Below are 16,110 nucleotides of genomic sequence, written 5' to 3'. Positions count from 1 at the left end.
GGGATTTTTCCACACAAAAACGACGAATTAGGTCGAATTTTGTTATCGGTTGGCTTAATATAACCCCAACGGACCGTATTTTTGTGAAAGATTGGTATTTTTGTCCTGATTTGTAGGAATCTGAAAAACGCGTTTCACAACTTGTCTCTTATTTAGTTGTATGCGTCATTCAAGATGGCGGCAGCCATATAGTAAATATCGTATTTATTTTATTATCACGTGTGCGCCAGCTGACTGTGGAGCAATGTGTGCGTACTGGTGAGTCAATATATTCAAATATGGCGCACATGGCAACATGCATATAGCAACTCACATTTCGTCTAAATTTAAAAAAACACTGTTTTTCATTTTAAGATGGCTCATATTTATTTCGGTGTCTGCATCAAAACAATGTGTTTTCAAAAAATCTTCCTGCTTCCGTCGTTTTCTAATAGTCAATCCCTTAATTCGATTTTACAGCGAACGTTTAAAACAATTACTCTACTCATTTAATAAAGGGTCACTCATGAGATATCATCTATACTTCACAGTAGATACAACACATATCTCTCTACTAGACATTATATGTGATGTATACACCAATGGTATTGAGAGGCGATTAATTAGGTCAGTTTATATCTTTCTTTCTTTTTTCTTTTTAATTTTCCAGATGTGAGAACTAAAAGATAACATTGCTATTTGATATTATTTTCACGCATTGATAAACACAACACTCGTTTCCAGTGATAACCTTTGCCCATTTCGCACATTCCGTCTGCTGTTGTCCACACGTAAAATGAACACCACCCACAAAAAGTAGATCATTTTTATGACAATATTTGCATTCGGTTCTTGAATTAATTTTGGGTAATATAAACCTTATTTTTGTACAGATGAAAGATGATTAACATAATGCGTGAGTCCTTGACAAGATCTGTGGCAAGGTACGAACTTTTTCAAATTTACCTATATGTGGGGATTCTGCGATAGATGATATGCGCTTGTTACGTTTTAAATTGTTGACAATGAAGTGCCAGCAATGGCTAGGACGTCGTTTTATAGAAATGTGTTACAAACAACTTTTTGGTAACCACAATAAATAAAGAGAAAATTCCATCAGAACGTAGTTGGCACATCCCTACTTATGTATCAATACTTGAAGAATGTTATGTGATATGTTTATTGTAAATTAATACAAGCATGGTCAATGTTATGTATTTCGTTGCGATTGTATAAAATAAACCAACGTTGCATATTATCGAATCATTTAACACGTAACAGGTACCATGGCGATCTCCACGTATGTACTACTATCGGTCTTTCTCGTCTTTAGCCAAGGCGCCATTGAGGCGGAAATTCGACGGAATGTCAACTTGCGAGAGGTCTTGGACTACCGACTTGAGGCACTAACCCCGGGTAACACTAAGTCAGATGTGGTGATGTCTGAGAAGATGGACATACATGATACGAGTTCTGGAGGGTTATTGCCAACACCGCGGTATATGTTGTATTTGTACAACGCTATTAAGAAGGAAGGCTTTACTAACCAACGCTATCGTATCTCGAGCTATAGAATACAGGCAGGTAAGTGATAACCGTCTCCTACCGGCCATAGTTTGACTAATTCACTAAGACCGTTACTCGCATCGCCGCGTCATCATTATTGATAAAACCACAGATTTCCATAAAAATAAAAACTTACCGTGCTTTACTAATTAATATAATAATTAATGATAATTAATCACGTTCTAGAAGCTTGAAACAGTTTGCCAGTATGCCAATGCATTGTGAATAAACACTAAATTGTCTGAAAACAAAATGTCATAGCGAAAAAAATTACCTTTTTTGTAATATTCGCAGAAGACCCCCCACGAATAATATTGTGATCACCATAAAAAATGATAAAATCAGTTGGTTTGGCAACAAACTATGAAACACTGGATCACTAAAGCTCGCCTGTAGTGACGATCATTGTGTCTAATCACCAAATCAATTATACTGTTCGGTGCTCATTCACTCGAGACCACTCACTTTATTTTTCCAGAAGTCTCTTTCGATTTCAGGGATATAATTTCTCATGTAACTGACTGTACAAAACACTTTGGTGAAGCTTATATGAGTAGATGGTTTGTGAAAATCATATTTAATCAACCATATCCATGGGAAAGCCTAATCACGTGTTTTTTTATACATCTATATTTAGCTTTCGTTGTGTATTGTGTTTTCCTTCCGTGGTAATTTACGGCAAATTAAGGCCTGTGTGTCACATAATTATATTGTCTGAAAGTCTGAAAAAAAATTAAAAATTATTCCAGAATAATTTACATTGAAATCTGTGTTGAAAAATAAATAATACCCTTTACAATTTCCCAATGTTAATAATGTAACAATATTATAAGTACATATGATGACAAAAATGTAAGATATGATATGATATGATATAATGATCTTAACAAAGGATCCAATGGGAAATGGATGATTCATCCGCGTTTTGAACTAAAAGTAGTTCGGTAACCTTATTTTTATCTGAGTTTTGTGAACAAAGGCAATTTAAACAATAAAATCTGGAATTTAATGGTAGAAGATGAATTTAGAAATTCGAAAAACGGATGTGATATATATATTTCAGCTTTGTCTGATAACATAATACCCATGCTGGTATGAATTTGAAACGTAGTAGGACACAAGAAATATTAAAACTATTATTATTGATCAACCAATACACAAGCAATATTCAATAAGTTTTTTTTTTTTTTGACTTTTGGTTACAATATGGATACAATTACCTAATTTATCGCATTTTCAACCGTTTTGACTTCGAAATTCAGCTTGTATGCACATAATTATGTAGCGTAGTAACCAATATCTTGAAACCCTATTGGAAGACCATACAGTTAGTTTGGATATTAATGTTTAACACTAGAAAAACTGTGCTAGGTCTAACTCGGCGTAAATCTGGTGCGTAAATTACCCAATATGGGGTAGGAATGCGTTATTGCAAAGTAATGTGACACAGAAACACCAGCTTTCCTCTATGTGTTAAAATAAAAGTCTTGAAGAGTCACGTGACGCAAGACAAATATAAAAATTGTCCATATATGATGTATGCGCGACTGATTTAAAAGTGTACGTAATTACGTATATGTGTAATTTTTGTAGGTACAAAAACAATCAGTGTATATATGCATTAATAAATGAATACTCAGAAATGTGCTACAACTGCATTTTATGTCATGATAAATAATAGTCCACTGTATCGGACAACAATACTGAAATTACAAATTCTTCTCCATATTACATCTTTAGCACAGGCCCATACGCCATTTTGTTTATATGTCAAGGTGAGAAAGTGTGATAAAACGTAATAGTTCAAAAATCTCGAAAGTCAGTCACATATTCCCCTTTTTGATGAAAGATTTCAAATCTTGAATTGGGGAATGCATACATACAATGATTTTGTCTACGGCGCAGGTTATGTTTGTTGCGAACGTGTTGTCTAACATTGAAAATAGGTCGGCAACTCTAAAAATATTCAATCACAGAACGTGGGAACCGGAAGTTGAGATTACGCCGTTATGTTGTTATTTTCAAAATTAACTATTTTGTTTTACTAGTGTGAAGACAACTTTGCAACATTTGAAAATATAAAAAAAAAATGTCCAAAAATATATCACGAACCTGGGTCTCATCCTTAACATTTACCGGTATTTGTGTACAAACTACAGGGAGGAATGATTGTGAAATGACAGTATGTTTGCTCACCTAACTTGTTAGCTATATTTCTAATTTTACTTTTTTTTAATTCCCACTTAATGACAGATTAATGACACGTCGGGACATGGCGCGCTTTTTTCAATTGTTATTTGAAATATTGGACATTTTACACACATTAGGAGGAATGCTGTCCAAGCTGGTTGCAGATTACATACTTTCACGATTAGAAAGTTAAAACAAAGACACTAATGTTTTTAATAAGAACATCGATGGTAGTGTCTGGAAGGTGTCTGCATGTTGGGTAGTCACGGTTCGGCAGGCAATTAATTATTCCAGCATTTATATTGTTTTATATATCCACATGGATATGCGTGATTACTTTTTAGTAAAAGAGGGAAATACTTTTAGTGAGATGTCTACATAACATGATTTGTACCCCCTAGTTCTTGCATGGCTGGGCAGTTTCTATTAATCGCCACAATTTAGCAGGATTCACTATCTTTATTCGTTGTATCCGCCGGTCCTGTCATATAAAAGGAAAGATGGCCGCCAGTTTTCAGTATGCAAATGCACCGTCCCTCAACACGGCAAATGGAAAATGACACTCAAAACACGTTATTTTTTCACAATGGAATTATTTTGGCCATGTTTATTTCATTTATGCACGAAATGTGTGATAATGTAGTAATGTGATGATAATATATATACAAGTTTTCCTGCTATATTGTCATCACAATACTACATTATCACACATTTCGTGCATAAATGAAATAAACATGGACAAAATAATTCCATTGTGAAAAAATGATTTGCGATTTTTATTTGAAATATTGGACATTTTACACACATTAGGAGGAATGCTGTCCAAGCTGGTTGCAGGTTACATACTTTCACGATTAGAAAGTTAAAACAAAGACACTAATGTCTTTAATAAGAACATCGATGGAAGTGTCTGGAAGGTGTCTGCATGTTGGGTAGTCACGGTTAGGTAGGCAATTAATTATTCCAGCATTTATATTGTTTAATAAATCCACCTGAATATGTGTGATTACTTTTTAGTAAAAGAGGGAAATACTTTTAGTGAGATGTCTACATAACATGATTTATACCCCCTAGTTCTTGCATGGCTGGGCAGTTTCTATTAATCGCCACAATTTAGCAGGATTCACTATCTATATTCGTTGTATCCGCCGGTCCTGACGTATAAAAGGAAAGATGGCCGCCAGTTTTCAGTATGCAAATGCACCGTCCCTCAACACGGCAAATGGCAAATGACACTCAAGCGAGAAACATCGCTTCGGGGTGCTCCGCAAGGTCACTCTTTTCGGCAATCTTAACGCCTGTGATACTTTATTTTCATGTCGTACACAAACATGAATATATCCGTGATATACAGGCATACCATGAACAGATAAACTGCAAACTCCCATGGATTATGTCAATTTACAAAGAGTTAAATAAGGAAGATAACACATTAGATATAAAGAATATCAATGACAAATTGAATGCAACAAAACAAAATATAAAGAGAATAGGAAACAATATTAAACAAAAATATATTGAATTCTGGAAGGAGACAATTATGGATAAACCTAAGTTGAGAACATATACTCAATTCAAAACAAACTACAACTTTGAAAGTTACTTAATTATACTGAATCTAAAACATAGAATTTCTGTCTCTAGATTCCGAACAAGTAATCACAGCCTAGCAATAGAAAAGGGTAGACATACCCAACCTAAAATTTCTTTGGAAAACAGGATTTGTAAACAATGTACTTTAGCAGACATAGAAGATGAAATGCATCTCCTCATCAAATGCCCAAAATATCACACACTGCGAATGGATATATTCTCAAATATACAGTTTCCTGATGAAACAAAAACTGACCAACAGAAATTTACATACTTAATGAAAAATTCTAACACAAATGTAATCAAACTTGTTGGAGAATTTATACACAGTTCGTTCTTAATGAGAAACGAGAAAGATACTTAACAAAAACACTAAAATCTATCATTTATTATTTGCTATAGTTATTTTGTTATTTTGTTTTTTAATATCTTACTTTTGTTGCTATAAACTGATGGAAACACTGTATTTCTAAGGATGCAATAAATTATCTTTATTATTATTATTATTATTATTATTATTATTATTATTATTATTATTATTATTATATATATATCTGTCAGTCATGGGTTTCTGCAAATACCAGGTGTTAATCCCGAGTTATTTGTTCAATCTCTAGGTATGTTTATGTAATTACGGAGTTGATCATGTAAGTGATATCGTGGAGCTAATAATAAATGATATGCTGTGAGCTGTCTGTCCGTCCTCTCATCTCAGGGGACGATGGCGCTCCACGAAGCGGTCCGACCCGAGCGAGTGCGAATCGCACGAGCTGGGGTGTGCGCGAGAGGGGAGGGACTTTGCGTAAACATACCAATAATTTCTGTTGTGTGTGTGCGCAAAGAAAGACATTCGCGGTTACAGGGCTCATGGAACTGGTTTATAGTTCCATGCAGGGCTGTAAAAAAAATGGGTTTCACTCTGATATCGATGAAAAGAGTCGAGGGAGTCCCAAATACGTCCCCTACAATATGTCGAGTATGCTTCTCAAATTTCTCTTCGTTCTCGAAATAAATAAATTGAAAGGTCTCACAAAAAATTATAATGTTCCCTGAAACATGTCCCCGCAGTGAAATATTTAGCCCTTTTTGTCACGTACTAGTATGAGCCGCGCATATATTTATGTATATTTGGCGTCGGACCCGTGCCGCACAGCCGTATACGTATAATAAAGTTTTTTTTTGTTTTTGTTTTTTTGACGTTGCATAACGTCATTATTGCCGAGCCGACAAGACACATTATGGCAAACGTTGTACGACAACTACATTGTGTAAGTCATTCAAATAAACTACAGTTTTTTTTCATGATGCAAGTAATTGACAATACGGTAGTTCTCTTTTTGGAATATTTGTTGGCCCTGAAAAGGGCCGTTTGGTTCGTTTGTATCAATGAAAGACACATATTTTTCAGTACCAGAGATGACCCATATAAGGCACGCCTGGAAGATTGGGATACAGTCCGCGTATCTGTCTTACAACACACTCCGGCATCACTTCTTTTTGTGTGACCACAACGTCATCAGCCCTCATAAGTTGTGACTTGCGCTGGATGTATCTTTCGTCAGTCCACGCATTTCGTCGTCCGAGCATCGTCCAATACTTTTTGTATAAACGACGCCTAATAGCAGCGAGTGAATGAATAAATACATTGTATAAAAAGGTCGCACTTGTAACATATTAGTACAATAACAAGAAAGCAAAGGCATGAGCTCAATTCAGAGAGAACCTTACAATGCCGTCACGCCATTTACAGAAATTGTGCTTTACAGTCGACCACGAGCGAAACAAACACAGAAAACGGCTTTCAAAAGAGTGCGTAGGCCCAGTGAACGTCGAACAACGGGATTCAGCAAGTCCTTTCAAATCAGATAATAGCGTAATGCATGACCTCCTCTAGAAGCAATGTTACTGAACCTTTTATATATAGACCAGATAGAAGAATAGTATTAATCAAGGCCAGGGATATACTAAAGGGAACTGACATCTTCGTGAAGGAAGATTTATGTAAGGAGGATTACCAAGCAAAGAGGAAAATGGTACCATTAATGGAAAAAGCGTGGAATGAAGGGAAGAGGCACCGTTTTCAGAATGGAGTGTTGTTCATTAACGGAAAACCACATAAACTTGATACAGAAGATGTATTACCATGAACATGACTAAAAAGACAGCCAGAATGATTAATTCAGACTTTATATCTTTTGAATATTTGGGCTCACTGTGGGATATGAAAAGTCGAAAATTTTGAAAATTGGTTTGAGCGAAGGGCCGGTGTTGGGATGTGTGTAGTGATTATCGTTGGCTGGAGGTCTATTCCAGTAGTTTGTACTTAAACCGCGGGTCTGGGTGTATAAAAGGAAAGATGGCCGCCACTTTTCAGTATGCAAATGACACTCAAGCGTGAAACATCTCTTCGAGGTGCTCCGCAAAATCACTCTTTTCGGCAATCTTAACGCCTGTGGTGCTTTATTTTCATGTCGTACACAAACATGAATATGTCCGCGATACAACTGCGATGTTAATTTACGAGTTCGGTGCGATGTCAGTGCGATTTCCGCGTAAAAGCGACAGAAAAGCATGATTCAAACAGTCGTTTTGACTGCTCAAACTGGCTGTCAGTCATGGGTTTATGCAAATGTAAGGTGTTAATCCCGAGTTATTTGTTCAATCTCTAGGTATGTTTATGTAATTACGGAGTTGATCATGTAAGTGATATCGTGGAGCTAATAAGAAATGATATGATGTGAGCTGTTTGTCCGGTCACTTCAGGGGCGTCGTCGGTGCTCCACGAAGTGGTCCGGCCCGAGCGAGTGTGGATGGCACGAGCTAATGTGTGCACGAAAGAGGAGGGACCGTGCGTAAACATTCCAATAACTTCCTTAGTGTATGTGCGCAAACAAAAGACGTTCGCGGTTACAGTAGTGCTTGTAATCTTGCTTGATTCTTTTTTTTTTTAGCGGAAACAGAGGTGAACTAGGTCAGTTACAAGATTGGATGGTTTTCACCCCATTGTCGATAACAAGACGAACCAAGCTGTGGGTACTGCCCTAGATTAGTTTATTGGCGGATGTGACGACAATATGCTTTGAATATGCGAATGCTTCTTGAATTTACTATATGACGTTCTCGACAATTTTAAAAGTACAAATGTGCCTCGAAATAATAAATAAAGATCTCGCAAAAAATGTTTTATGTTCCCTGAACTATATCCCCGCTTATCGTGTATATTTGGCGTCGGGCAACTGGGTATGCCCCTGCTACACAGCCGTATCACAAAGTTTTTTGTTTGTTTGTTTTTAATTTGTTGGAGACTTTTTTTCAAATTACATAACGTTATTATTGCCTAGCCGACAAGACACGTTATGGAACACATTGTACTATATTGCGATACTATACATTGCGTATGTCATTGAAATAAACAACAGTTTTCATTGCAATCACGGAACTAAATAAGGAGCTACATGATGAAAGTACGAAAACTGCTTTAAAAAGATTGCGAGGCCCCCATGAGCGTTGAACGCGATTCAATAAGTCCTTTCAAATCGGCTAATAGCGTAATGCATTATGTTAGCTTACGGAATCAACACCTTCGGTTGAAATGATAACAGCTGTGTACCAATTAATCATCTGGGCGGACCATGCAAATTACATTTCCCATGACGCACTGGTGCAATCCCTTGGATTGCGGAGCCGCGTTATAAATTGTATAAGGACTCGGATATTTGGTCAATTCATTCTTAAAATGAATTACCGCGTAAAACACTATCTGAGGACGGGTTCGTATTTCGTCGACCGTCGGAACTGGCGAATAAATCATGAAACGTGTATTTATTCAAATTTGTAGTGTGGGCGACGAAACACCACAGAATAAGGTAGAACGCTAAACCATGGACGTACCATGAAAGGTACTAACGGACTTCCATAGACGTACTAACACAGGATGGGCCACTGAGTTAAGATTAAAAAAGTACTCTAGAAAGTTTACTTTTGGTGTTATAATGTGTTAAAATCCTCTTCAAACCTTTGTCTTACCAATAAACATTCAGATAAAACATGATAAAAGTAATTGGATAAACCTTAACGTTATTAAAAGGGATGTGTACATAGAGTGAAAAATATTATATGTCGTACCATTTCACAATTTCACTGCGCATTTAGAAACAGCGACCGACACGCATGAGTACTTTCTGCCACGTGAAAGATGACCTTTCAAATACCGGAAATAAATCAGATAGACAGAAGTTTGTTGACGGATCAGACAAGCAACAGTACTAGTACTTTCTTGGTGTTTTTTGAAATTTTTGCTTTAATTTTTGATCGTATAATATTTTAACTTAACTCGTTTTGCGACAAACAAAATTTTTATTATTCCTGTTTTTTACCGTGGTCGACGTTTGTGATAACACAAGATTGCAGGGTAAAAACACGCCGTCAACTTGCTGCTTTTTTTTTTACCTAGCCCATATCATCAAAGATGGAAGGGAAAGGTATATTAAGGGGAAAATGTCTGTCGTCGTCAGTGTCGTCATTGTTGACAATTGTTATTGTGTGCACAATAACGTCACTAATTCTATTTCATTTTTTTTTTCAAATTTGGTCACCTTATTCATCAGTATAAAATCTTCCATAGTCAGATACACTGTGTGAATATATCATGCAAACATTGAGAAAATCTGATAAAATATGTTGACTGTTTCTACTTGACTGATCACTGGTGATACACATTCAAAGGTCACTGATCCCAGTGGTAATATGCATTGTTGTATGTGTTCAATGAAGCAAATCATTTATCTTGTAATAATATCATTGGTAATGTATCTTCTAAATACCATGAAAATACTAGACTGGGTTTCAAAACCAACTCATGGAGAGAGTTGTTGCACAGTTTGATACACATTTGCAAACCTACCAATAAAATCGTATCAGAAATATATATTTACAATATTTGTAGTGGAAATGTTTTGTTTAACGAGTAAATGAGTTTTTATTGTGTGTTTTTTGGAAACCGATGCTCAATGGCTTTTATACATATTATTTTATCGTTTTTCCCTCAAAAATAGGCTTGATAGGGAACAAAAAAGTTCACATACTTCTGACTAATACTAAAACGATTTATTGTAGACATATTTTGACACGGAATATTGTCATTGCTATATGCACTAACATATGCGCACATCTAAACAAACAAAAAAACTCACGAGTAGCATTCACATTAATGGACATCTTGTACATTTCACTTGTTCGGCCAATGAAACACATGGTTTTAAGGAATTATTATTGTCGTTCAGCTTTTATTCTCGGTCATTGCTCAATACTCGCAAAACGCATATAGCGACGACTGGGGAAACTTCGCTCGTCACTTGCAGGAGGTTTTGAAATCATGAATTTAACTACTACGCAAAAATAACACGGACTAAATTGAGAATATGCCGTTTGTCACACACGACTTTCACGATCGTGACTTCCAAACCATATATAGAGGCTATGTCATTTTATAACATTCAAATGTAAAAGCAAAACTTCGAATTTAACATGCAGATTTCTACGTACAATCCCTAAATTTCCACGAGCCACATTTGCCTAGTGCTTGGCTGCTACATCAACAATATATGACACCATCGATCTTTTTTCCCTATACCCCAGAAAATACCGGTGTCTTGAAAATTACTAGTACTTCCAGGGGAACAGATTTTTTCTAATATTGTGATTTTATTTATATAGTTCTACACAAGCTATATATATTGACGTTGTAGTTTGCAGTTTGCTAGGAACTTACTTGCACCAAGCAGTGTCAATTTACTTGTTACTCGAGACGAAGGTTAGTAATCGGAATAGTTTCGATGGAAATTAAATAAAAAAAAAAATTATTATATTTAGAAAAATGAAATACGTACATTATGTATACATACTAGTCTGCTACCCGACCTCTAACCTGCATATCGTTTTGACAGCAGGTGTAAATTGTCTGCATGGAGGTAACTGAGACATCAGCGCACTAGTATGAGTCGGTAAATGGAGGTAACTGAGACAACAGCGCACTAGTATGAGTCGGTAAATGGAGGTAACTGAGACATCAGCGCACTAGTATGAGTCGGTAAATGGAGGTAACTGAGACATCAGCGCACTAGTATGAGTCGGTAAATGGAGGTAACTGAGACATCAGCGCACTAGTATGAGTCGGTAAATGGAGGTAACTGAGACATCAGCGCACTAGTATGAGTCGGTAAATGGAGGTAACTGAGACATCAGCGCACTAGTATGAGTCGGTAAATGGAGGTAACTGAGACATCAGCGCACTTGTATGAGTCGGTAAATGGAGGTAACTGAGACATCAGCGCACTAGTATGAGTCGGTAAATGGAGGTAACTGAGACATCAGCGCACTAGTATGAGTCGGTAAATGGAGGTAACTGAGACATCAGCGCACTAGTATGAGTCGGTAATTTTATATTACAACGTATGTTTTAAGTAAGGCATACAGGGATAGGACAATAACAATTTGTTTGGGGGTGACTTCTGGCGAGTCGTTGTTGTGTGTTTATTTGGCCGCGGCGATGGATGTGCTTCGCATCGTGTTCGATTGGTATAGTGTCCCATTTGCGAACTTGCCAAATGCAAGAAAGAAACGAAAAGAATGATACACGTTTTATGGTTGGCCGGACGTTGTCTTTTTTGTTGCTTTCGATCCCTTTCACGCGCGGATTTAGGGGAGTCACGCCAACTCAATTGGCAAACCCAGTCCACCTTCGACCACGTCAAATAGGAGTGCCCCCTCACCGAATTTCTGGTACCGCCAGTGCCTTTCGTTCACATTAGTTGTCTTGATTGACTAAACGAAAGCGACGAATGATTTGCAAGTTCACTATAGCGACGTATACAACGCGTATGAAGGAAATTCCTGGTGCGGCGTTATGCTGTAAAATGACTAATTTTCACTGGGTTTAAATTTCACTGATTTACCATTTCAGGCATATTTAGTGGGTTTTAAATTCACGGCTTCGTCATTTATATAATGTGTTCTATGCTAAATTTTACATATTCACTGTGTTTTAATTTAGCGCATTTCTCCAGTCAGCGTAATAAGCTAAATTAAAACCCAGTGAATAATTACCCCCTTTACAGTAATTTCCCATACACAGAATTTCCGGCGTTGCGTTATAACTTTCTTCACACGCAGAATAATTCCTAGACTGACAAAGTCGGGACTTTTTTTTTGTTTTACAAAAGAAAAGATAATTAATTTTCAATTTAACCTTGTTAACGTGATCGCAAAAACCAGTGTGATTGCGAAAGAAATCCCGACTTGACGCATCTGCAGGTGACCCCCTGCGTTGGAGTGAAAACCAGAGCGAAATCACTCCGGTGGTTATGTTAATTAAAAGTTGTTGACGAATCAAAGTGCAGCTGTATACGTCAGATCTGGACATTTAAATCGACATATTTTCAGTAAACACAGATGAAAGTATTGCCTTTGCATTTAGAAAGTTAAAGTATCCATCTCTGCGATCGAATCGACTCAACCTTTAAAAGGTCATGTTTACTTTCACAAACCACTCATGAATAATCAATGACATCATGAATAATTCATAGAAGTCAAGCGCCCGCAGATGCTTTAGCGGTCTGGTTTGTTTTCGCGATCACGTTGAAAGGACTAAAAGAACAATTAATTATTTCTTTTTGTAAAACAAAAAAGAAGTCCCGATTTGCCAGTCTAAATAATTCCCTCTGATGTGTTCTTCTTCCACAGAGGAATTTTCGATGATTCGTTAATAAGCATTGTAGTTTCCCCAAAAAGCGTTACTCTAGGCTTCACATTACTGAAACACGTTCGTAAAATGAAACCATCCAATTAAGATAAATGAAAACGGTGTCTCACCACAGGCAGCGCATTAAAATATGAAAAAATAAGCAAAAACTTTATAACTATGTATTATATACATTATATCCATTACATCACGGTTACTAAAAAAGAACCGTGACTACATATACTTATAGAAACTGTAGTGCCTATATAAGATTTTTGTTTTACTTTCCCTGCATTATTAGTGTTTATTTTCTCTCAGTAACTTATATTTCTTGTAATTTCTAGGATTATCGCATGATCACGAATACAATCTACAGTTCAAAGTGGAGCAGGAGACATTACCACGTGACATTCATCTAACTGCAGCTGAGATTATACTTAATCGTAAACGTAAATCAATAGGTTATCCGTATAGTGCGAGTATCGGGGCTGCTACAGAACAAACTATGCCAACGTACAATATCAAGGCAAAACAGTCAGGTCCCTATGACGTATTTGATGTAAGTAGTGATGTCATAGAATTGGACACACAACACACGGATGTACCTTTCAAATATAAACTGCATATTACAAACGGATCTGGGGACGCAACGCTCGATAAACTCTACCATTTCAAGGAAAATACTGACAGATCACCACTATTGGTTTTATATTTTGGAATTCGACCTGATGATGTTACTGGTAAACGGAAATCTGATTTTTCGTCTGTCATTGTAAAAAGATCACCACCATCAAAGTCTAAACTGCGCGAGGAGTGTAAGTTGTATCATTGGACAGTGTCTTTTCAGGACTTGGGCTGGAACTGGATCATTCGGCCCAAGACAGTCGCCGCCAATTACTGTGCTGGACGATGCCCATATATTCTCAAAGCTACAGCACGATATAATAACACAAATAATTCCTACGTGCGTAATATTCTTCGTTCTCGGTATAGGCAACGTCAATCTCCCAGGTCAATCCCACCAAGAGCATCATGTGTTCCCACAGTATTGAAACCGATTAGTATCCTCTTTCGCACTCCTGGTAATTCCATAGGGTTAGAAACAATGGAAGATATGCAGGCTTCAATGTGTGGGTGTATGTGACCAGCAACATGGTCTTTGATGGCACCGGCTTCAATGAATCTTTTTGTTTCAAAAGGCTTATTTATTGCTTTTGCTTGATCCATGACTCAACATGTGAGTATATGTGATCCGCAACAGGGTCATCAATTTGAAAGAACTGTTTAGCTTTAATTGCAAGATTTATCATTCCCATCATACACAATGTAAGATTTATCATTCCCATCATACACAATGTAAAAGAGCTGTCTCAGATTTGCGAGGTTCACATTCACATATTGTGTTATTATTTTATATTTGTCTTAGTTCCAGTAGTAATTATCTTTGAATACATTACTTTGATCGTGTATAATTATTACTACCTTATACTAAAATATGTTTGGATATTTAGAGTAGTAACAAATTCCCACTTCCGGTCCGGTTAGACCGCAAATACACCACGAATATTCACTTTTGAGGTATAATATTTGGTATGTGTTGGTTCTTTTTCCATATTTAATACACTTGTATTGCGCATGCGTCTTAGAACAATAGTACAACAACTTACATGTAGCACATACATTGTTTCATGGAAAAATTACATCTTAGAAAAGTAACTGTTCATACACTATGTCAGACATTAAAATGTGATTGATACAATTGTGGTCTTATTATTTTGTCACATCAGAATTATTACTTTGCCAATACTGCAAGGAATTGCCTCATTTTTAAGGTGCTGTTCAAGTTTCCCTTTTTTTAGCTCCGCTGTCGACTTTGTCGAGCGGAGCTTATCATATGAGTGATTGTCTGTCGTCGTCCGTCGTCCAGCGTCCGTCGTCCGTGTCAATGTTTTACTTATTCGACTTCTTCTTGAAAACTACAAGCCTGAATGCTTTGATACTTGGTGTATATGTACCTTGGGTAGACCTCTCTCAGATTTGTTCATTTCATGATCATATCTTCAATTCTCTAATTTTGATGAATATTCTTGTCATTTTTGGTAAAAAGTGTTATTTTCGACTTCTTGTTAAAAACCGCAAGTCCAATTGCTTTGATATTACATATATAGGTACTACATGTGGATCTCTCTCAGATTTGTTCATTTTGTAATGATATCTTCAATTCTCTAATTTTGTTGAATATTTTTGTCATTTTTGATAAAAAGTGATATTTTCAACTTCTTGTTAAAAACCCCAAGTCCAATTGCTTTGATATTACATATATAGGTACTACATGTGGACCACTCTCAAATTTGTTCATTTCATGATGATATCTTTAATTTTCTAATTTTGGTGAATATTTTTGTCATTTTTGGTAAAAAGTGATATTTTCTTCTTGTTAAAAACCACAATCATTTATGGTGAAAAATGATATTTTTGAATTCTTGTTTAAAACAGCAAGTCCCATTGCATTGATACTATGCATATTGTTCATTTTCTAATATATCTTCTGTTCTTTAATTGAAATGTGCATTGCTAACAGCGGAGCTATCTCAGCCGAGAGGCTGCTTGTTTTAGCTATTATATATTATATTTTTTGTATATTGTGTACAAATGGTTCAAAAGGCTTAAAATAGGGAATTCTATTTTTACATCTACATATGTAAATATACTTATTTGCTATCAATATTAAAAAATTAGCAATATTGGGAACAGCGGGTTTACCAACAGTATTGACATTGCATTAAGGGAGCTTCTTAGCCCAACCTTCCTGCTTCAATTTTTTGTTCAAAAAATATTCACCAATGGACAATCAACCATGAGATGTATTAATGTTTCCTCCTCCCCCTGGCAAAATGTACATAGCTTGGTTTCACAAATTTCAGGTCTGATTTTGTGTAATCTAATGTTTGTAGTGAGAAGGTTATGATTAACCTTCCATCTATTTAAGGCCACACCGACTTAATTTTATGGATGACATCCGCGCGCGCATTAGTTTTCGCCTG

At 36.3% G+C, this 16,110-nt stretch overlaps 2 protein-coding genes across 2 annotated transcripts; both read left to right on the top strand.

Annotated features, from left to right (window-relative positions):
* Positions 1–1,258: 1,258 nt before the first annotated feature.
* On the top strand, positions 1,259–8,507 carry LOC144363066 (uncharacterized). The gene is made up of 2 exons (XM_078014008.2): positions 1,259–1,563; positions 8,280–8,507. The coding sequence occupies exons 1-2, from the start codon at positions 1,266–1,268 to the stop codon at positions 8,297–8,299; spliced, it is 318 nt and encodes a 105-aa protein (XP_077870134.2). The 5' UTR covers positions 1,259–1,265; the 3' UTR covers positions 8,300–8,507.
* Positions 8,508–11,592: 3,085 nt separating this feature from the next.
* Positions 11,593–14,210, top strand: LOC102808324 (bone morphogenetic protein 2-like). The gene is made up of 2 exons (XM_078014009.1): positions 11,593–11,641; positions 13,411–14,210. The coding sequence occupies exons 1-2, from the start codon at positions 11,593–11,595 to the stop codon at positions 14,208–14,210; spliced, it is 849 nt and encodes a 282-aa protein (XP_077870135.1).
* The last annotated feature ends 1,900 nt before the right edge of the window (positions 14,211–16,110 follow it).

This window comes from Saccoglossus kowalevskii, chromosome 9 (genome assembly GCF_978046115.1).
Source record: "Saccoglossus kowalevskii chromosome 9, keSacKowa6.1, whole genome shotgun sequence".
NCBI lineage: Eukaryota > Metazoa > Hemichordata > Enteropneusta > Harrimaniidae > Saccoglossus > Saccoglossus kowalevskii.
The sequence above is the reverse complement of the archived record's forward strand: the minus strand, read 5'-3'. Positions and strand labels throughout refer to the sequence as shown.